Source organism: Labeo rohita, chromosome 5, assembly GCF_022985175.1.
Source record: "Labeo rohita strain BAU-BD-2019 chromosome 5, IGBB_LRoh.1.0, whole genome shotgun sequence".
NCBI classification, from domain to species: domain Eukaryota; kingdom Metazoa; phylum Chordata; class Actinopteri; order Cypriniformes; family Cyprinidae; genus Labeo; species Labeo rohita.
In genome coordinates this window covers 31,721,504-31,745,723 of record NC_066873.1, presented here as the reverse complement: position 1 = coordinate 31,745,723, position 24,220 = coordinate 31,721,504, and the positions used below count along the sequence as shown (strand labels likewise).

At 36.6% G+C, this 24,220-nt stretch overlaps 1 protein-coding gene across 3 annotated transcripts in view; it reads right to left on the bottom strand.

The window, feature by feature from the left end:
• Positions 1 to 24,220, bottom strand: part of emid1 (EMI domain containing 1) — an 88,487-nt gene that overhangs the window by 49,537 nt on the left and 14,730 nt on the right. For all 3 annotated transcript variants that reach the window (XM_051110226.1, XM_051110228.1, XM_051110227.1), the window contains exons 2-3: positions 23,223 to 23,336; positions 21,267 to 21,370 (exon numbers count right to left, since the gene is read on the bottom strand). In XM_051110226.1, coding sequence (XP_050966183.1) covers positions 21,267 to 21,370; positions 23,223 to 23,336 — 218 coding nt within the window. The remainder of the gene's footprint in view (positions 1 to 21,266; positions 21,371 to 23,222; positions 23,337 to 24,220) is intronic.

Below are 24,220 nucleotides of genomic sequence, written 5' to 3'. Positions count from 1 at the left end.
CACCTTGTCTCTCCTGTTTGTCCCATCTGCCTGTCTGTTTCCATCTAATGAAAATAATTAGACTCAATATTACCACTCAGCTGTCCCCACTACGACACAGGCACATACAAACACTCGCCACACACATAATTTCACTGACAAGAAGCAGGCCAAACCAATGAGTGGTGGGTGAGAGAAACTTAAATGTATTCCCACACTCCCACCACCTCTCTTCCCACAGATCTGAGCTTTATCTTAAGCAGCCACTTCAGCAGAACGTCCACACGGCCTGATGTTTGTGTTAATATAAGGGTGGATGAAAGATCGGGTTGACTGGGATGAGAGAAACCCTGTGAGCAAAGCAATGAGGGGGTATTCAAATGCAAGAGAAGAAGAATGTCAGACAGTACTGATCTCACTATGAGCGAGTCCTGGATCAAAACACACCCAGATTCTCTATCAAGAGCCAGTCAAAATACTAGTTTAAGTCAAACCGGAGGTCAGGTCACTGAGAAACATCTCTGGAGGGTTTTAAAATACATGGCAGACTATTTTAAAACTACGAGACTAGTGTGGCTAGCAGAGAATGACCATAAAGGTTAATAAAATGCAATAATTTGAGTCCACGAGAGAAAATAATAGTTGAATTTATAAAAATGTTGATTCTTAATACGGTTGTTACCTGAATGATCCAGAGCTGTGTGTTGTTGTTTTTTTTTAGTGATAGTCATGAGTCTCTTGTTTGTCCTGAACAGTTAAACTGCCTGCTGTTCTTCAGAAAAATCCTTTAGGTCCCACAAATTATTTGGTTTTTCAGCATTTTTGTGTATGTGAACCCTTTCTAACAATGACTGTATGATTTTGAGATCTATCTTTTCATACTGAGGACAACTGAAGGAATCATATGCAACTATTACAGAAGATTCAAAGGCTCACTGATGCTTCTGAAAGAAACATGATGTATTAAGAGCAGGTGGGTGAAATTTTTTTGAATTTGAAGATCAGGGTAAATTCAACTTATTTTGTCTTCTGGGAAACATGTAAGTAACTTCTGTAGCTTCCCAAGGGCAGTATTAAAAATGAACAAAAATATGATATTTAGGCAAACTAAGAAAAATGTACAATCTTCATTATGTTCAAAAGTTTTCACCCCTGGGCTCTCAATGCATCATTTTTCCTTCTGAAGCATCAGTGAGCATTTGAACCTTCTGTAATAGTGAAATATCCCTCAGTTGGATCTCAAAATTCTTGTTGGAAGGGTTCAAATATGTAAAAATGCTGAAAAACCAAAGAATTTGTGGGACCTGAAGAATTGTTCTGAAGAACAGCAGGCAGTTTAACTGTTCAGGACAAACAATGGACTCATGAACAACTATCACTAAATAAAAACAAAACAAAACAGCTGTGGATCATTCCAACACAGTATTAAGAATCAAGCGTATGTAAACTTTTGAACGGGGTCATTTTTATAAATTCAACTATTTTATCTTGTGGACTATTTGTAAACATCTTTTATGTGAAATATCTTTTTCAGGTTAGTACTAAATAAAAAATAACATGCATTTTGTATGATCAGTCTTATTTTGGTAAAATAATTAACATTTTCCATATTCTCCAAGGTGTATGTAAACTTTTGACTTCAACTACATTTTGATATTTTTACCCTTTAGTTTTAGGCTTGAAAGGTGTTTTTGGTACTTTATGATGAAATGTTTTATTTGACAATAACAGAAATAATACAATGCCTAATAATCCACTTAAAAGCTGCAATATTAGTTAAGAAGCATGAGATCATAACACCAAATAACTGCACAGAGGAAAATAACATCTCAGTCCTACTCAGCAAATTTCATTTTATCAGCTGTCTGGCAGTCAGCTCTCTCAACTCATAAAAGCTTTTAAGAAAACAGGGCGGTTAGGCCTTTCAAACTTACTTATGGATGCCTTTAAGCTTTATGAATACAAATGACTTCACCCAGTGGCCAGATAATGAGACAGTTTGGGCAAATGGAAAATGAATTCATGCTGTCTCTGCAGGAAAATGTCTTTTCCATATATTGTGTGTGGGGTTGTTGGGTTATCGTAATTAGGGAAGACTTGATATATGCAGCACTCAGCTACTGGATGTCTGAGCAATGTGGGTAACGGAGCTTTTATCAGAAAATCTGACGTGACTCACTGAGGGTGTCAGACTTTGTGGTTGTGGCTGATGGACTATTAGCCTATAAAAGCACTAGAAAAAGCTGAACCAGACGACCTCCGAGAAAGAAGTTGAACTGTAAGGTTGGAGCTATTCTTGACTGTTTCTGGTGGAAAAATCTCCTCAAAAGATCTAGCACTCAAGTGGATGTTCACAATACATTTTTCAGACAGTGAGATTTATCTTCTTGCACTTAACTAGCACTTTATTCTCTGTACAAGTAAGTCACGCAACCTGAGCATCTCTATTTTTCTCCTCCATGGTGGAATGACATGAACAGTTGAATTGAAAGAGAGAGAGAGAGAGAGATTAAAAGGGGCACCATTTTGTGCAAGAAAAGCATGTTTAAAAGAAGAGCCGGGTGTGGTGCCAATGTGTGGGGAATGAATCTACAGGCTGGCACTAGCGCCATGTGAAAGAGATCAGCAGATTGATGTGGGAGTGGGAGATTACAGTCACCCTCACAAAACAAACACTGAAAGAGATCATGAAAAGATTTTGGATTTTGATAGGGGAGGGCGGTGCAGTAAACTTGAACAAACATGGTTTGCATGATAACAAGTAAAGAAGAGGAAGGAAACCATGAATAAATAAGAATGTACAGTCTCAGTACAGTATTGACAATGATATAAATACTGTATATACTGTAGACAAATAAACACTGGAATTCCAAACAAATCCTAGGCTAAATCTATTGCCATCGTCCTGTACAAGCGTAGAATTCAACAAATCTAAATTCATTTCACAAACCAAACTAATATACACAGCTTTAATGATAGTCTAAAGCCTAAGTGGGCTGGGCCCCATCATTCAGACACTTAGAGGTTCACCACTGACTTCACCGTTGACTCTTTCACATGTTGGGCCTAGTGGAAAAAACTGAAAAACACGGCCCCAAAAAGACATTGGGTTCCCAAAACACAACTCAACACTCAAACCTCTTACAGAAATATCTGCCATACAAACCACAACTATATATGCACTCTTTATACACAAGAAAAATTAATCTCTGTTTTTGGGAAGTTTCCACCAAACATAAAAACTGGTTTGCCTAGCCCAAACGAGCATATAACAGCGTTTGGTTAAATCAGGGCTTGTTTGGACAACCTGTTGTAGTTACAAATAGCAGTTTGTGGCAATCTGACAGCCACATTGTTTTGCCCAAAAGACTCAAGTTTCTAAACATTGACATTATTAAAGGGATAGTTCACCCAAAAATGAAAATTCTGTCACTAATTACACACGCTCATGTTGTTCCAAACCTGCAAGACTTTCCATCATCTTCAGAGCACAAATTAAGATATTTTTGACAAAATCTGAGAGCTTTCTGACCCGGCAGGGTTAAACCACTGATTTCACATAAACTTTTTTATCGATTTCCTTACTACCTTTCTGGACCTTGAACGTCATAACATTATGGCTGAACCACTAATGTCACATTTTAACAACTATTTTAACGATGTCCTTACTACCGCTGCTGTCTATGCAGGGTCAGAAAGCTCTCATTTTTCATCAAAAATATCTTAATTTATATTCTGAAGATGAATGAAGGTCTTATGGGTTTTGAACGACATGAGGGTGAGTAATTAGAGACAGAATTTTCATTTTTGGGTGAACTAACCCTTTAAAGCCTTATATCATCATAACAGTTTTCTGACATTTTTTTGAAACACTGAAATTCAGTTTAACCCATTTTTTCAACCCATTACCACAAATAGACAGCTTTTTTCACGATGTCGCAGTCTATATGAATTAAAACTGCATTATTTTGAAGAACGATAATGATAACTATAAATATAATGATAACTATATTTGCATCCACACCAGTGAACGAACTGTCTGTTTTTGTTGCATTTACATGACTTCAACCAGTAGATGTCCACAGCATGCACGTTTCGAGCGCATCTTAACAGTAAATCTAGCATACTCTTTTCTACTGCAACTTCAAAGGAGGCAAGATAATGTTATCCAAACTAGCGATGAATTCCTGAGGTAATTTTATGTTTTATGTTTTTCTGTTTGCTGTGCAATGTCTGTTTGCTTCTCTACAATGTCGCCTGCTATTTCAAATGCGCAAACCCTTTAAATTTGAATGTAGTTGACTTGAAATGTTGAAATGTCTCTCATCTTTCAGCTCTTTCATCGTGAGTCATGTTTTTGACGGGATTTGTACCCAAGGTCCTACGATTTGTTCCTCATCCTACGTCCAGTTCCATATCGGCTAAGCTACCAAGCAGGCTTGTGACGTCTGGAAAGCGAAACGTATGGAGCTGTAATCATAATTGTGTACGAAAATTATTGTGTTGATTAATTTCTTAATGTGTTAATTTCTTTTGGCAAAACTGTAGTGATATGTACTTAATGTTATGCATTTTGCATCTTGTGAAAAAAGTTCCCACAGGTACACATTTTCGTCTCAAGGTCAGGTAGAATAAATGCACCCTTGGTGAGGATAAACTTTTTTATATTGTATAAATACACACATAACCATCTATAGCTATATACACTGACCAAAATTATAAACGCAACACTTTTGTTTTTGCTCCTATTTTTCGTGAGCTGAACTCAAAGATCTAAGACTTTTTTTATGTACACAAAAGGCCTATTTCTCTCAAATATTGTTCACAAATCTGTCTAAATCTGTGTTAGTGAGCACTTCTCCTTTGCCGAGACGGCATGATTAGTGCACAGGTGTGCCTTAGGCTGGCCACAATAAAAGGCCACTCTAAAATGTGCAGTTTTATCACACAGCACAATGCCACAGATGTCGCAAGTTGGGGCGTGTAATTGGCATGCTGACTGCAGGAATGTCCACCAGAGCTGTTGCCCGTGAATTGAATGTTCATTTCTCTACCATAAGCCGTCTCCAAAGGAGTTTCAGAGAATTTGGCAGTACATCCAACCGGCCTCACAACCACAGACCACGTGTAACCACACCAGCCCAGGACCTCCACATCCAGCATCTTCACCTCCAAGATCGTCTGAGACCAGCTGCCGCAACAATCAGTTTGCATAACCAAAGAATTTCTGCACAAACTGTCAGAAACCGTCTCAGGGAAGCTCATCTGCATGCTCATCGTCCTCAGTCTCGACCTGACTGCAGTTCGTTGTCATAACCGACTTGAGTGGGCAAATGCTCTCATTCGATGACGTCTGGCACTTTGGAGAGGTGTTCTCTTCACGGATGAATCCCGGTTTTCACTGTACAGGGCAGATGGCAGACAGCGTGTATGGCATCGTGTGGGTGAGCGGTTTGCCGATGTCAACGTTGTGGATCGAGTGGCCCATGGTGGCGGTGGGGTTATGGTATGGGCAGGCGTATGTTATGGACAACGAACACAGGTGCATTTTATTGATGGCATTTTGAATGCACAGAGATACTGTGACCCACTGTTGTGCCATTCATCCACTGCACATTTTAGAGTGGCCTTTTATTGTGGCCAGCCTAAGACACACCTGTGAGGTGGATGGATTATTTCGGCAAAGGAGCAGTGCTCACTAACACAGATTTAAACAGATTTGCGAACAATATTTGAGAGAAATAGGCCTTTTGTGTACATAGAAAAAGTCTTAGATCTTTGAGTTCAGCTCATGTAAAATGGGGGCAAAAACAAGTGTTGCATTTATAATTTTGGTCAGTGTATATATATAAAAAACCTTTCAAACTAATTTTGAAACAGTGTATAATATTTTACAATCAAAAACAAAGGAAAAAATGAAATAGAAAAAATGGAACTGCTACATCCTTCTCTTTAGTTCTGCAGGTACAAATTTCACGTGGACCTGATTGTATGCCGAGTAGAACAACAGCTTTGACATAATAATAGACAAGTAAATGTCAGGTGTCTTATCTTAATGTATTTGACTGACAGCAGAGATCTAATGTTTTTGCAATGAGCTGTTTTTACTGCTTAGTTTCAGTATATGGTCTTATTGCATTAGAGTTTTGGGGTCTAAAATGTAGAGTATGTTTTTATAGTGAAACTGTTTAATCTTAAAAAACAGCAAGGAAAATTGGATTTTTCATGAAATTACCCTTCTAAACAAAAGCATGGTGTCTGTTTACCCCTCAATAATGTTGAGAAAACATGATCGCTGACGTGACTCCACTAACCTCCCCTTCTTCTATCTTTCTTTGTTGCTCTTCCTCTCTCTCTGCCTTTCTTTCACTCCAAGTGCCCTACAATCACCATTTTTCACCAGAGACTCAGAGGGAACTGCAATCTAAACCCTTTAGGAGCCTCTGCCAAAGTGAACACAATGTCAACCTTGACAATGAGTTAGAGTGTTAGGGAAAAAGAGAGGTTGAGAGAGCTGATTGACTTATTGCGGCCCTGATACCTGGCAGCAGTCGCAGGAAACGTGTATTTTTGGATTTCCCCAGCCTTTCACTCACTTATCCTTCATCATGCTCTTTCTCTGTGATGACAGAGAGGGAAAAGATATCGTGATGCAGAGAAAAAAAAAGACAGGGAGCCTTTATCACGCCGTCTTTCCATCTGGAACCAAAACTGATCGTTTATACGACAGTTACAGGACCATGCAGCATGTAACAAACTCATCTTTATCAAAACAATTTAAAAACCTTATGTTTATCCAGTTTTTAAACATTATAACTTGGCCTCTGGTAAATTTGATCTAGTGGTTTATCCAAAAGGATAAGTAGGAACAGAAACTGCCATCAAATGAAGGATACTTTTGTTCCGCCAGCTTGATACTTCAGACTCTGGCGTGGGAAAAGCTGAGCTGTTCAAAGCCTCAACATCAGCTCTATAAATACAACAAAAGTTCAAGACCAGCATGTCACTGACTCCAGCTCGACTGATTAAGGTCCAGAAACGGTTCAACTCTTCTGCAGCGCACACTCATCCTGCCTTTTACTTCAGGTGTGTGTGAGAGGCAGTTTCTAAGACAGACGACCTGGAACACGTCCAGCCCAAATAACAGATCCAGACATCATTTCACCAGTGCTGAATAACCCCGCCTCTACTCTCCTGTCCCATCCAGTGGCATCTCAGCCAACTGTCAGTGAGCCTTCTCATTGGCTTGTGGCAGGACACAGTCCAGATCCCTCCGTACACATTATGTCACAACACACAGTCTATTAAAGTGATTTACTATCATCACTGTCTGTCGGCTAAAAGGAATGGCAGCTGCAGTAGCAAGTGAGTGTGTGCAAAAAGGGAGTTCATTTGAAACCATAGCTTGTCAACTACTTAACTATTAAAAAATAAAAATTCTGTCATTCACCCTCATGTCGTTCCAAACCTATAAGACCTTTGGAACACAAATTAAGATATTTTTGATTACATCTGAAAGCTTTCTGACCCTGCACAGACATCAACAATAGTAAGGACATGGTTAAAATAGTCCATATGACACACATTTTAAGTTGGACACACGCAAGATCAGCAAGCACACGCATGAAATCAGTTCACTTTAAATTTCCTTCTGCATTTCATGATGGATCTCTTTTCCAACACAGATTTGGTCTGTTAAGATGAAGTCAGCACTGCACACTCTTGGCCAAAACCACAGGCAGAAAACTCTAATGCACAGAGCATACTGCAACTCCATCATCTCTCGGTGAACACCAGCACCTCCATCATCTCTTAATGCAATAATGCTGTCGCTAAAAACCCAACACAACAGATTAACATCAACACATACCCTCTAACGTCTGACTTTATCATTTGTTCTGACACATATACTCTTTACTATCCTGCTAGTAAAAGAAAATTCTGTTGAAAATGTGTTTTTCCAAGTGCATTTAAAACTGTGCACTCAAGCACTTATATGTGATGTGGCAGGACACAAAAGCTTACTTACAATAATGTATTGTATTCATTAAAGCATATAATTTCACTCATAAGGAGTGAGGAGTGTAAATTTACTTTGTGAGCTCTGTCATGGATCAATTGTTTTCTTTTTTCAGCTAATAAAATGTGGCAGAGAATAGAACATTTCTTGCTTTTTTAATATCACAAATCAAAATATTTAATATATAGTATACTTTGTGTCAATGAGGTTAAATTCCGATTTTAATGATTAGTTAAATTTTACATACAAAGTGTGTAAAAAGTAAAAATAAATTAAAATAAATTTGATTTGAAGTTTTATACACTACCAGTCAAAAGTTTTTGAACAGTAAGATTTTTAATGTTTTTTTAAAGAAGAAGCCTGCATCTATTTGATACAAAGTACAGCAAAAACAGTACATTTTAAAAATATTTTTACTATTTAAAATAATTATTTATTTGAATATATTTTAAAATGGAATTTATTCCTGTGATTTCAAAGCTGATTTTTTAGCATCATTACTCCAGTCACATGATCCTTCAGAGATCATTCTAATATTCTGATTTCCTGCTCAAAAAATATTTATTATTATTATTAAATTGAAGACAGTGGAGTAGAATTTTTTCAGGTTTCTTTGATGAATAGAAAGTCCAGAAGAACAGGATTTATCTGAAACAGAAATCTTTCGTAATCACTTTTGATCAATTTAAAGCCTCCTTGCTAAATAAAAAAGTATTAATTTCTGTAATTTTATGTTTTATGTTTCTTGAACAGCAAATCATCACGTTAGAATTTCTGAAGGATCATGTGATACTGAAGACTGAAGTAATGATGCTGAAAATTCAGCTTTAATCACAGGAATAAATTAGATTTTAAATTATATTCAAACAGAATGTAGTTACTTTAAACAGTAAAAATATTTCACAATAGTACTGCTTTTGCTGTATTTTGAATCAAATAAATGCAGGCTTGGTGTGCAGAAAAAACATTAAAAAATTGTACTGCCCAAAAACTTTTGACTGGTAGTGTATTTTAAAATGTAATTTATTGCTATGGTGGAAAAGCTTATTTTCAGAAGCCATTACTCCAGTCTTCAGTGTCAAATGATCCTTCAGAAATCATTCTAATATGCTGATTTGATGCTCTTAAAAACATTGTTGTGCTGCTATATATATTTGTGATACATGAAGGAGATCATAAGCCATCATATAGACCAGTACACAAGGGCTAGTAAGGAACCTTCCAAAACACCTTATATACCAAAAAAAAAAAAAAAAAAACCTCAGAACACCATTTTCAGCCAAACATTATCTATAAACAGAAAATACAGATGCAATCTGACAGCCCTCAATGCACAATTGGGAATCACTGTAGTGCTATTGTAACACAAAACCCCCTGTGGTCACTCGGTTTCTTCTTAATCCTTTTATCCTATAAGTTACTACAGCGCTGCTGCAGAGCGTGGCTCTAATAAGCATGTGTTTGTGTAAAGCTCATCCAAAACCTGCTGCTTTAATCACAACCATCTTTATACCACCATGTAAGCACACACAGATCCAGAAACATACGGTATGTGTACACTTACAAATGTTTGCAAATGACATCAAAGCTTAATCAGGAATAAATGAGCTCTTGGCAACCACAAGATAATTTGAATATGTGAATGACATCATAACCGCTCGCAGCAGATGAAGACTTCTGTGGTTGTCTGTCAGTGTCAGACAACCACAGGAGTGAGAAAGAGAGGTGGGGAATGAGACAAAGAAACTATGTTTTTCTCAGGTTTTCTAATCTTCTTTTTAATATACAACACTGCACGCCTTTTCATGTGGCAGATGCATAGTTAAGTTTTACAGGGGCAAATAAAAATACAACAATAAAACCAAAACACAAAGCCAAACAAATGAAGTGATGTACGCGTAGCAACAAACCTCTGTGAAGACCTCTTTTAGTTCGTGAGGTAAAATCTTAACATTATTTGTTTTCATTAGTTGCCTTTTACACAGCATTGTACTATTTCATGCTTTTCTTCTTCAGGTAGATCTTTCTCCCCATACTGCATGAAAACTGACTTGCTTATTAATTTAAAACAACCAAGCAGTTGGTTTCTATTTACCTAAGAAGACCTGGCAAACTAATAATGAAAAAAACCTTGTCATTTATGTCATTTAATCACTGAAATCATTATAAAACTCCATTAGTTAAAGGGGTCATCGGATGCCCATTTTCCACGAGTTGATATGATTCTTTAGGGTCTTAATGAAAGTCTCTAATATACTTTGATTAAAAATTCTGAATGGTTTTGTAAAACAACACCCTTTTTACCTTGTCAAAATCAGCTCTGCAAAAATAATCTCATTCTAAGGGGTTGTTCCTTTAAATGCAAATGAGCTCTGCTCACCCCGCTCCTCTCTTCTCTCTGTGGAATGACGATCTTGTTTACTTTAGCCGTGTTTAGCCGCTAAACTTCCTAATTACCACGTTATAAGGAAAGGCGATTGCAAAGATTCATAAGAAAACGCTTATACACACTTCTGCTGTAAGTGAAGCTGGATCATTAATGATTCGTGCAAACATAGACGTATATATGTAGATCGGGAGGCGCATTACCTTCACAAACAAATGTAATATACTGCATCTTTAGGGGTTCAGATGTCGGGAGTAAATAACGACCACCATGTTCATTATTACATCCAGCAACACAACACCTCAATCGCTCAATCGGAGATATTCTTGTCTAACTTACATCCCTGCTTCGGCATCGAAACAAGGAAAGTTACCGGACTGTGACAGCTGGTCTGAGGTAAGAGCTCATGTCAATCAACCATCGTGGGAGCGGCCTCTGTCGGTGTGACGTCACACCGACAGGCATCTGAGAACGGCTCAATTTGAAAAAGGGGATATTATTTTTACAGATTAATTAAAACCACTGCATGGATTTTTATCATTATAGGGTAGATTTGTACATACACTGCCAACAAACATTAATGTTCAAACAACCTGAAAAACTGAACTTAGCATCCGATGACCCCTTTAAGATATAAACTTGATCTTCAACATGCCTAAAAAAAAAGTGCTAGTGAATTAAGACAAGTGCTTCAAATTGCAGGGTGAAGTGAAATATAAATGCTTTCCTTCCTTATACTCAGTTCATTTGTTTCTTTCCATTTCCAGACCTTCACTTCCTCCATTGGGGCCCTGTGCAAAGCAGCACTTCCTGTTTGAGTTTATGTGGTGGGATGTAGAGTGACTGGCCTGTGAAACATGAAATTTCTTGGTTTATACAGAGATGAATGAGCGTACATAGATTTCACACCCATTTCGACAGGTGGGTTATGTCGTCCTGCAGATTGATTGGAGCCTTGGGATGGAATGGACAGCTCAGAGCAGAGAAAGGAAAAGAAGGGAATAATTACATCACGAATATACAATATACAGAATAGGCAGCAAGAATTTAGAATAACAAACAGCTCACACATCTAAACTTACAAAGCTGTTTACAGTAACGCAGATGGAGGATGTGGGGTGAAAGAGAGAATATGACTTCATAGTCTGCTGATGGGTAATTTTGCATTGAGAATGTGTTCATAGTGTTTGTTAATAGGTTGCACTCTGGATTCTTTCTTTTGCTGTGTGAAAGGTGCTAAATAAGTAAAATGTAGACGTGTTATTATTTGCTCAAGATAATGTTGGGTTTAGATTGTTTGCCCACAATAGGCATTCTCATGGTGTGTTTGCAATATTCTTTCAAAGTGTTTGCTCAGAATTTTCCTTCATAATATGTTAAAAATTAAAGCTGTTTACAGCTTGTCTTTGGAATGTTCATTTATAATGTGTGTGTTTAGAATGTTCAGTCAAAATGTGCTTAGAAAGTTATTTTAAAGTTTGTGTTCAGAATGTGTGTTCATAATTTGTTTAGAATGTTCGTTTGAAATATGTGTATATAATGTTCATTTAAACTGTTTTCAAATTGTTTGTTCAAAGCGTGTTTTTAGAATATTCTAAATGTTCAAAGTGTGTTTTCAGAACGTTCGTTCATAATTTGTTTATAATGTTTGTTTAAAATGTGAGTTCATAATGTTTATTCAAACTGTTTTTAGATTGTTCATTTATAGAGTGTTTTTAGAATATACGGAATGTTTGTTCGAAGTGTGTCTTCAGAATATTCGTTCATTATTTGTTTAGAATGTTTGTTTAAAATGTGTTCATAATGTTCATTCCAACTGTGTTTTTAGATTGTTCGTTCATCGCGTGTTTTTAGAATATTCAGAATGTTCAAAGTTTGCGTTCAAAATTTTTGTTCAAAGTGTTTTCAGAATGTTCGTTCATAATTCGTTTAGAATGTTTGCTTAAAATGTGTGTTCATATGTTCATTCAAACTGTTTTCAGATTTCATAGTGTGTTTTTAGAATATTCAGAATGTTCATTCGTAGTGTGTGTTCAAAATGTTTGTTCAAAGTGTGTTTTCAGAATGTTCGTTCACAATTTGTTTAAAGTTTGTTTAAAATGTTTGTTGATAATGTTCATTCAGACTGTTTTTACATTGTTCATTCACAGTGTGTTTTTAGAATATTCAGAACTTTTGTTCAAAGTATGTTTTCAGAATGTCAGTTCATAATTTGTTTAAAATGTTTGTTTAAAATGCGTTCATAATGTTCATTCAAACTGTTTTCAGATTGTTCGTACATAGCGTGTTTTTAGAATATTCGGAATGTTCGTTCAAAGTTTGTGGTTAAAATGTTTGTTCAAAGAATGTGTTCAGAACGTTCATATTGTGAACGTTCATATCAGAATTCATGTTCAAACTGTGTTTTCAGAATGTGCATTGATAGTGTGTTTCGGAATGTTCGTTCGTGTGTTCAGAATGTTTTTTAGAATGTTCATTCATAGTGTGTTCAGAATGATCATTCAAAGTTTGTATTCAAAATCTTTGTTACAGTATGTGTTCAGAGTGTTAGTTGATGCTCACAAAGTACAAATGCACACAGACACACAACAGCTGCACAATGCACTTTTTGACACTTCATATCTCCCACACATGCTCACACACATGCAGTGTCTCACTTGAGGAGAATAAACACAACGCAGCCACACAAAGCTGAGTGGCTAATGCAAAGACAGGCAGGAGGCTCTGCCTGAGGGGTTGGCCCTTTCCCAAGTCATTAAGGACAACTTAAATCATCCCAGAATGAAAAGTGCTCTTAAAAAAAGAGCCAAAAAAATGCTCCCAGCTGACTGCCTCCATAGTGAGTGTGTGTAACTAACTGATGTTTGAAGCGCAAGAGCTTAGCGTGGAACCCCCCGATAAGCTGAGCTGAGCTGTGAAAACACAGATTACATTTCTGTGGCTTTAAAGCACCCGTCGCATGCCTGCGAGCCGAGCGGGTAATTAGTGCATCAAAAGCGTACAGCCCCACTTTGACCGAGGGGCGGGGTTTGATACGGGGCCCTTCGCACTTCTGAGACAAGCGTGCTAATTCAACACGTCCTCCCACACAATAAACACACAAGCTGTTCACTTCCTCTCAATCACTCGTTGACTGTCAGTTTCTTTCACACACACACACACACACATTGTGTTTCCATGCTTTATAGGGACATTCCATATTTTCTATCACCCTACACCTAAACCTAGGCCACACAGGAGAGCGTGCACACTTTTACTTTCTGAACTCATTCTGCATGATTTATAAGCCTGTTTCCTCATGGGGACCTAAAAAATGTCCCCACAAGGTCAAAATTTACTGGTATTAATATCCTTGTGGGGACATCTGGTCCCCATAACGTGATAAATACCAGGCACACATACACACACACACACTTGAATAGGGTGAAGAGTTAATGTGTATGAATATAAACATCTCAGAATGAATCCTCATTATTTATTTAAATAAAACACTAAAGGTCTGTGGAGAAATCTTCTTCTAAAAACACAGAGAAACCAAGGGGATAAATAATGATTTAACAAGTGTTAGGTCATTACGCTTATCAACAGCATAATCTGTGGAGATTTCTTAAAACAATAAACTGAACTGAAAACAGATATGGCTGACAAATTTATGTTGACATAAAGTGTTTCATTTTTCTAAGATAATACATGATGTAATTTGTTCAGTGCATTTTAATCTTGGTTTTTTTTTTAATGATTATGGGTTGCTGTTGTTGTTGTTTTTCCCCTTGCAATTCTAATTAATTCTTTACAGTGGAGACATACACAACAGGAGATATCCATTAAGGGTTTGCTTACAATTACAATTCACGATTATTTTTAAAGGATGGTTCACCCAAAAATGAAAATTCTGTCATGAATTACTCATCCTCATGCCGTTCCAAACCCGTAAGACCTTTGTTCATCTTCAGAACACAAATTAAGATATTTTTGATAATATCTGAGAGCTTTCTGACCCTGCATAGACAGCAACTACCATAGTCAATGCCCAGAAAGCTAAGATTTTCCTGCGTCAGCAGCAAAACACACATGCACTATAGTACTCGAATGCGAATGCATGTCAATGACTAACAGGGAAGAGAAGAAATTGTTGAATAAAGTCATTAGTTTTGTTTTCTTTGCACACAAAAAGTATTCTTGTAGCTTCATAAAATTATGGTTGAACCACTGATCTCACATGGACTATTTTAACGATGTCCTTACTACCTTTCTGGGCCTTAAGCGTGGTAGTTGTGTTGCTGTCCATTCAGGGTCATGAGGATAACATGAGGAATGAAATATTAGGAGTAAGATCAATGGAGCAGAAGGTACAGAAAAGAAGCAAGTGGTTTACAGTTTATAAAACATCCTGTGTGCTGGATGTCCGTGACAGAATTGTGTGAGCACTTCCATCTGTAAGCACTTATAATAACTGCCTCATCTGAAATACTTACTGTATGTAAAAACAGACAGCAAAACTATATCAAAACTGCTCGTACAACAAAATGAACCTCAAATTTACTAAACAGCCACACGTCTAGATTTTCAGTGTGTGTTTTATTTTTCAAATACTTAGGGGTCAGTCTGATTTTTTAAAAGAAATATTTTTTTTTGGGCTGCCTCTAATAGTCGACTAACCGTCAGTCGACGCAGAAAAAAAAAAATCCAAAGGAAGTGGTGAAGTCATGCAGTCCATGTCAGACAGATCATTGATGGCTGGTCTATATGGTAATACAAATGCTCACCTATTACTCATTAACCTCAAATATGGCTTTTCATCTGAAAGATGTATGTAGTAGCAACTTTACATGGCAGCTCAATCTTATGTTAGCCTAGAAAAATGTGCGCTATTCAAGTGTCTGTGCGGACTGTGGAAGCTGAACAGTAGCGTGCTTACTGCATGACAGATGGAGGCGCCGGTGCAGTCACTTGCACTTAAAACACTCTGTCATTTTTGGTCATACAGATAAAATTAATACATCTTTGGAATCTGTAAAGATTCTATGTTTATTTGTGTGCACTCACAAAATCAATGAAACATTGCGCTTTTGTAAAATAAAGCAAGCAAGCAGGATGCGTTTTCTGCCGTCTTGGTTTCTGTGAAACTTTACAGAGTTGAAAAATATATCTATAGAGAGTGATTTAAAAAGAAAACAAATATTCTCAGATTATGTAATCTGTATGAAACATGCACACAGGCACATCCACTACTGCGGAGATGGCAAGTCAGAGCTGCCAACTTCATCTCTTTAGTGGAAAACAAAGAAAGCACTAGTTTATCAATAAATTATTAAAACATTGCTGTTTTTTTACACATTCATAATTATTATATCTGCCGGTGCACTGTGGCAAGCTTTTTTTGCATGTGCTTGAGCGCTCATTAGGCTATGCAGGCAATTAAAGACTCATTACCATGTTTTATATGGTTTATTAATAAACGTGCGACTGTAGTCGACTAATGCTTAAAATGAACGACTACTGGTCAACCAGAAAAATCTTTAGTCGAGGGCAGCCCTATTGTTTTTATTCAGCAAAGATGTATTAAACGAATCAAAAGTAAATACTTTTATAATGTCACAAAATATTTTTATTTCAAATAAATGCTGTTGAACTTTCTATTCATCAAAGAATCCCGAAAAATGTATCACTGTTTCCAGAAAAATATTAAGCAGCAGCACAACTGTTTTCAACATTAAGCAATGTTTTGACGGATTATGTGAGGCTGAACACTGAAGTGATGGCTGCTGAAAATTCAGGTTTGCAATCACAGGAATAAATTACTTTTTAAAATATATTAATATAAAAAATTGCAATGATATGCAGTCTTCGTGAGCATAAGAAAAACACTGGTGTGAAATGGTAGTGTATATATAGTTTGTTCAAAGTTTTCAGGATATACTCTGTAACAATGAGTTACTAATACAGTTTCAAATGTCTGTGTACAGTATGTGCGTGTGAATGTGTGAACAAGGGTGGGACGCTGATCTTTATGCAATGCACTTCAGATTAAATGCTTGCCATTTACTTCAAATATGTTTTTGAGTCTTATCAGTGATGTAATGTTTTTACTAGTTCAGACGACGTCGGTGACAGAAGGAAAACTAATGAGCAAAGAAAAAGAGATTAGAAGTATGAAAGTGAAAAAGTGTTTGGGCCAAAAATGGACAAAAGGAAAAGAAACCTTTGGTATCCCTAATCCACAATCGACTCTTTAAAGCAGGACTGTTCAAGTAATATCCCACAGGAAAAGAAACTGCAGCTCAAACAGAATCTTTTCAGAATTTCAGAATCAGAATTTTCTGCAAGCTGTAAATGTTTCTCATGACAGATAAAAAAAAAAAAACAGAATGCTATAACACTCATGTTTTATGCACCAATGAAATATTATACTACATTGGAGAACTGCTATCTGCAGTTTTTGTTTCACTAAGGAGTTGTTCTGTTTGGCTTTAAAGTGAAGATGATGTGTAAGAGATATTGTTTGACCCAAGCAGCATATTTCTCTTTTCTCATTCCACACAACCCACATCAGAACACAACGAACTGATCCTACAACAACACAGAGTCACTACGCTGAGATGCCATTACACTTTACATTTCAAACTACAACCCATACTGTGTGCATGGCAATGGCCTGGAGCCAGTGTAGACACAAACATAGACAGTCAGAGAGACACAGACAGAGAGTGTCATAAAACAAGATGATGTGGGGGCTGTCTGAACGGTGCATCTCACCATATATGAGAGAATAAAGCTCATTCTCCACGGTCTGATATTCCAGACACTATTAAATGTTTATGCATTGCACACACAACATGCTTTCTAGATTGTGTTCCACACTAAAGTGCATTTCATCAGTGACATGAGAGATGTCTTGAGGGTGCTGAAGCCCACTAGAAACTGTGGTGTCAGAAAGACAGAAAGGGACAGAACGGAGCTGTCAGTTCCACTCAGGGGTGTCTGTGATCAGAGTTTGTCTCACATGGTACCGATAAGACATTAGTGTTCACAGGCCTCACAGCGTCCCACTTAAGGCGGTATCCTCTCTCCATTTCATCATCCCTCTCTTATGAGGAACAGCTTTTACTTAATTCACCCACTTTATCTCTTATTTCATGGCTGTCTGCTGCCTTTGGGGTATGTAATTGTATGAAAATAGAACGGTTTGCATTTTGGTTGGTGATGTGGGTGTGGCTTTGTCGGTGCAGTTTCATCTTCGGATGAAAGTAAACTCATTCCCAAAATAAGGAAGTATTAATGCAATCATCAAATTCAGATTTGCCCTCTGGGGTCAAACCTATTCTCTAACCAAATCAGCTCACAAATAACAAGTTCACACAGTTACTAGTACAGTGTGTATCTATGAGAAAATGAGTTTTGTAATTTTTATCAATTTTTATCAAAGCACAAATAGTTCACCCAAAAAGCCTGAAGGCTTTCAATTGAAAGTTTTAGTAGCAGTGACTGAAATTTTGAATTGAATAATTCAATGGCAGCTTTAAATGAACGACATGTGGGTAAGTAAATTCATTACTTTCATGGATGGAATCTAAGGAAGCCCGTTTCCGTCACTTAACAAAAAATAAAAAGGTTATTAAGAATTTTATTTCACAATTCTGACTTTTTTCTCAGAACTGCATGATATAAATTCGCAATTGCAAGATATAAACTCACAATTATGACTTTTTTTTTCTCCTCAGAATTGCAAGATAAAAACTCTTTTTTCTGTAAATAATTATGACTTTTTTCTCACAAATGCGGTGTTTGTATCTTGCAATTCTGACTTTTTTTTCTCAGAATTATGAGATGTAAACTTCCAGTTGTGATTTATAAAATCTAATTTTGAGTGGGGAAAAGACTGATACATTCTCTTTTTTTCCTCAATTCTGTGGAAAAAAGTCACAAATACAAGATCTAAATTCAGAATTGTGAGAAAAAAGCCAGATTTGCAAGACATAAATTCACAATACTGACTTTTTCTCAGAATTGCAAGATATAAACTCACAATTCTGATGTTTTTTCCTCAGAATTGCAAGATGAAAACTTTCTTCTGTAAGTAATTCTGACTTTTTTTCTCGCAAATGCAGTGTTTGTATCTCGCAATTCTGCCTTTTTGTTCTCAGAATTATGAGATGTAAACTTCCAGTTGTGATTTATAAAGTCCAATTTTGAGGGTAAAAAAGACTGATATTTTCTCTTGCAATTCTGAGGGAAAAAAGTCACAAATACAAGACATAAATTCAGAATTGTGAAAAAAAAAAGTCAGATTTGCGAGATATAAACTCACAATTCTGACTTTTTTTCTCAGAATTGCAAGATAAAACTCTTTCTTTTGTAAGTAATTCTGACTTTTTTCTCGCAAATGCAAGCTTGTATCTCACAATTCTGACTTTTTTTCTCAGAATTGTGAAATGTAAACTCCCAACTGTGATTTACAAAGTCCAACTTTAAGGGGGAAAAAGACTAATATGTTCTCTTGCAATTCTGAGAAAAAAAAGTCACAAATTCAAGATATAAATTCAGAATTGAAAAAAAAAAGTCTGATTTGCGAATTTATGTCACGCAATTCTTACTATGTTTCTACGAATTGTGGCTTTTTATCTCACAATTCTGACTTTATAACTCAATTCTAAGATTATATCTCACAGTTCTGAGAAAAAAAAAATTCAGAATTGTGAGATAAAAAGTCACAATTACCTTTTTATTTTTTATTCAGTGACAGAAATGGGCTTCCATTGGAATTTGCATTAAACAACATAAAAATATTTGAGAGGTTTTTATATGCAAGCAAAATAGATATTATATTATAAAATTATATTATAAAATTATTATAATTATATTATAAAATGTAAAAAATCTGAATAAAATCCAATTGAATCAAAGTATGAATCAGTTATCATATGAAAGAATTATATCAAATAAAACTAATAAAAAAAAGTCTAACTGAAATCTTGTGAACTAGAACCAAACTGGTTTCATTTTGGACACTGTGCAAAACATCTCCTTTAGTTTTCCAAAGCAAAAAATATACCTGGAGCAACATGAGGGCGAATAAATGATGCTGGAGTAATTTTTCAGTTAACTAAAATATTGAAAAATTAATAAAATTATGTGCGTACATGCTCCTGTTATTACCCAGAGAAGAAAAAGAGCTCCAGGTGGACAAAGCCTTTGGCTGTAAGCTAAAGAAACACCACTTTGTCTCAGGCACACACACACACACACACACACACACACACAGTACAGATCCCTCAAAGCAATTTACAAGACAAATTAAAGCCAAAACTGTCTATAAAAGTAAATTAAACTTCAGTCAAATGATGTCACATTAAATCATTTAGTGGTGCTTAAAAGAGTAACGACTTCAAAACTACCAGTGGGTCAGTGGGTACAGTTGGTAAAACAACAGCTTGTGCAAAAAAGTGCAATTTTGGCCAGATCTCACAAGACCTTCATTTGGGAGAGGATAGGAGAGTCTCATGGCTCCTGGCTGGTCCTAACAGTTACTCCCAGAACGACTCACAATGAGGCTCTGGCTGACACTCAGAGAATGCAGCCAAACACACACACAGCCACAGAGCAAAGCAGCCAGAAACAGCACGCAAACACAGCTGAGACACGCGCTCGCATTAATCACACACTCGCTCACACACACGCATGCTTTCACCATCTCACAATGGCTATCCATCCTGTTTCTCTTCTTTTGTCTTCTCCACTATTTGCTCTCCTGACAGTGGGACATGATTTACAAACACAGTGGAGCGAACGAGAAGAAGTCAAAATCAAAGTGAGACGTGAACTGTGGCCAGGCCAGGACATTAGTTGTGCGGTGGTCTCCTTGTGTGAGGCTGTATTAACATTAAATAACAAATATGGCTACCTCATAGACCCCAAACACTTGTGGATCATTTCCCATTCCCAGGTCATGTCTAGTTCTGCACTATGAGCAGTGTTGGGGAATATCTACTAAAAGCAGAGACGCCACCAAATGTTTTTTTTCTATTTCAGCAGTGCGACAGCAGTTCATTTCCAAAATAGTGCAGCTTTTTCCAGCAACATTTTCCAGTGAGTAGCATGATGAAATGCTACATAGATGCTATTTGTAACACTGTGTTGTGCACACAGCCAAGTAAAAGAGGAAATATATTCTCTCTCAAGTAGCATTAGAAAGTCAGATTCATTTTTAGAAATAGTTCAGTCAGAACATTTTATTAATAAACCTATTGAAAATACACAGTTCCTATGTAACATGCTTCTTAAATAGTTTTTATTACTTTGGTTTTAACCGCAAATGTATGCGTTTTATTCAGTAAGTTAAATGCTGTCACCCAAATTAAAGGGAAAGTTCACCTAAAAATTAAAATTCTGTTATTAATTACCCATCCTCATGTTGTTCCAAACCAGTAAGACCTTTGTTCATCTTCAGAACACAAATTAAGACATTTTTGATGAAATCCAAGAGCCTTCTGATCCTGCATAGACAGCAACTAAACCAACAAATTTAAGGACCAGAAAGGTAGTAAGGACATCTTTAAAATGAATGTAGTTGCATAGCTGGTAGTTAAAGTGAAAGTAAAATGTGCACGGCGCTTTTACTTTAGGAACGTAAAGAAAAAAGGGAAAACTCAAATGAACTAAAAATGAATAATTGCCAGATGCTGAACTGCTATTAATTTAAAAGTGAAAATAAAACTCAAACAACCGCCCCCAACACACCCGACACAGTGATATCGGTATATCGGCATCGGTATTACTGGTGTCGATGGTGGGAAAATTTTCTCACCGTCACCACCCTATTCTTCATAACTGTGTATAATTCTTTATTTGGATGCAACTAACGTAATAATAAGTCAGTCTTACCTTCCTCACACTGAGATCCGCTGTATCCAGGACAACATTTCCACTCCAGAGAGGTGATGGTGCGGTACACGACTTTATAGGATGGCCGGACCACAGTGCGATAGCTGCAACACACATACACACACATGAAATGTATCTGAAAGTTTATCATATTGTTATACTAAAAACCCAGTAGATATATCACACACACAAAAAAATCTTGATGATACCTATTTTCACAGATAGCTAGATAGCTGGCATTGTAGTTTTCTCATTTATTAATATAATTTATTCAGTAAAAAAATGATCATTATTTAATTGGCAGAATATGTAATTTGCATCATTAGAGGGAGCATATTCAAAACAAACAAAGTAACAAAGGCGCAGTTTGATGACGTGTGTTATTATGGGAGTTGTCGTCTTCATCCCCACAGCTGACGCAATCGGAAGGGATTCAGGCAGAAATCATGTTAATGGATGAGCTAATGTATTAAAGATTGAATAACCTTACTGTAGTATGAAGCAGGGTGGGACTGAAAGCCATGGAAGCGAAACGAGGCCACTGGAATGATTGCTAATGAGACACAAGCTCGAAAACAGCAGAGCTTTTATTATGCCACAGTCGACCACTTCCGCTTCTTCTGATCATGCGTATGTGGGGTAAAACAGAGCCTATTTATCATACCCAGGGCTCTACAGAGTGACCATTTCAGTCGCATTTGCGGCTGAAAACTACTGTGTGCGACTATGAAAAAATATTTAGGAGCATCAATGCGACTGACCCGATCAGTGTGTTTGTGTTTGCACTGAGGGGAGCTTCAAAGGTTTCTATGTGTTTTTGCAATATTTCACGAATCCTTTCATAAAATGTAGAGAGAGTGTAAATACAAGATTCACTGTGCAGTGTAGAGAGCTTCGTTTGTGAGATCACGATGAAGTAAGATGAGTGACAGCTTTTAATGATTTTTAAGAAAGGTTGTAAATGAGATATTGATTTAATACAACAGTTAAATAAACAAGAAGTTAATATAAAGTGACTTATGTTGTCTGACAACACTACTCGATTTTGCTCTATTTCATCATCAAAAATAGTTTGAAAGAAGTCACAACTGAGCCACTGCGCATCTCTATTCAAACACAGTGATGTTTCGTTTGACTGAACGTGTTTTTAAACAAATCTAATGAGTCAATGATTCAATTTCCCAGTCATAAAGACAGTCACTTGCTTTATTCCTGAATGAATCAGCTGTTCGAAACTAATCAAATGATTGAATGATTCAGTAATTAAATCAGTGACTTGCCGCCACATACTGGCAGTTTTAGTTTCATTTTTAAAGTATCTTTTCAGTTATTTAAATCATTTAATATTTCTATATTCAAAATTTTATATTTAAAACATTAATCTCACCATGAATTTATGAATTTGACTGCACTCATGCCACCTCTGAGCCTCATTAAACATATAAAAATACACCTACAATCCACTTTTGTGTTCATCTGTGCCACCTCTGTAGAACAAATTAATTTTTTAAAAATACTGATTTAATTTGATTGGTAACTTATTTTATTCTTCTTGTTCTTATTCTGTTGTTTTAATTAGAAAATTTAAATCTTTTTTTTTTTTTTTTGTCAAAAATAAATAAATAGAAAAATGCCATTGCAAAGGTAAAAACAAAACATTCTTGGAAACATTTTAAATTTGAAAATTTGAAAACACTTGAAAATGTGAAACATTTACAAACATTTGTAAAAAAAAATTAAAACATTTGAGTTTACAAGATCCTGCCAAGAACTGCAAAATGGAATTATGGGATTATAACTTTACATATGCAACATTTATAGTTTTATTTGTACTATAATATAATCCTACTAATACACGCCCACTGAACAGGAAAATGCCATAAAATGTGTGAAACAGAGGTCCCTAAAATGATCAAAAACGCTACATAAGTGAGTGTGTGCTGATCATAAACTCACCTTCCTCCATTGCAACCCTGAGGCCACCTGCAGGTCTGATAGACTCTTTGGAGAGTGGTGCCATTCTGCACCTGACAGGTCACTGTTTTAGTAACTGTGTGTGGACACCAGTTCCTAACAGAGAGAGAAATATGAAAATCAGAGTAGAGGAATCTAATTGACCTCATAAGAATAAAAATAATAACACACACACACATAGCTGGCCATTAAATGATCTAATCCAACTCCCACATACTGTAAAAGTGATCAGTGTTTCACGGGACGCCCATCCTTCAACAGTCTAACCATCTTTTTTGAAAACTCTTTATGATGTTTACGCAGGTTAAATGACCCATGTGCCCGGCAGGAGAGCATTGTCAGCGCTGTTTACTTTGCGGTTCTTCGCTAGCAATACACATCCTCCCATTTTTATTCTTTCCGCAGCATTACAAGCAGGTCAAGTCACGGAGGGGGACGATGTCCTGCACATGCGAGCGTGTGGGCTCCTCATCTAGATTTAAGACAGCTTTTAGAAACTCGAGCCAAAAACTGGAGCAGAGGCACAGTCCCCGGGAGAAAGACTGGCTCTTTTGTGCTGCTTTTTATCAGGGCTTCACTTCACACAGCTGGAAAAGACCAGGAACTTTTTGAGCCACTCAAAAAATGGCTTAACATGAGGGACTGGTGACAAAACCCTAAAGCAGATTCCCATATATTAAATAAAAAAACAACATTAACTCAAACAATGTCTTACATATTATGTATATATATGTATTATATATACAGCTATATATATATAAAAGCCAGCTTTGTAATACAGAAACTCACTCAAGGTATGGTTTCAGTCACGGTCTCGTTATTAAGCGGAAAACGCAAACAAGAGAAACAAGCCTGGGAGACAAAAGTCATCTGGAAAGTTTGCCACGGTAATCATTAAATGTGCCCTACATAATGTGGAACTTTCTAATTGGGAAGCCAGTGGCAAAGCCAGGCCTGATGAGGAGCAGACTGGAGGCAGG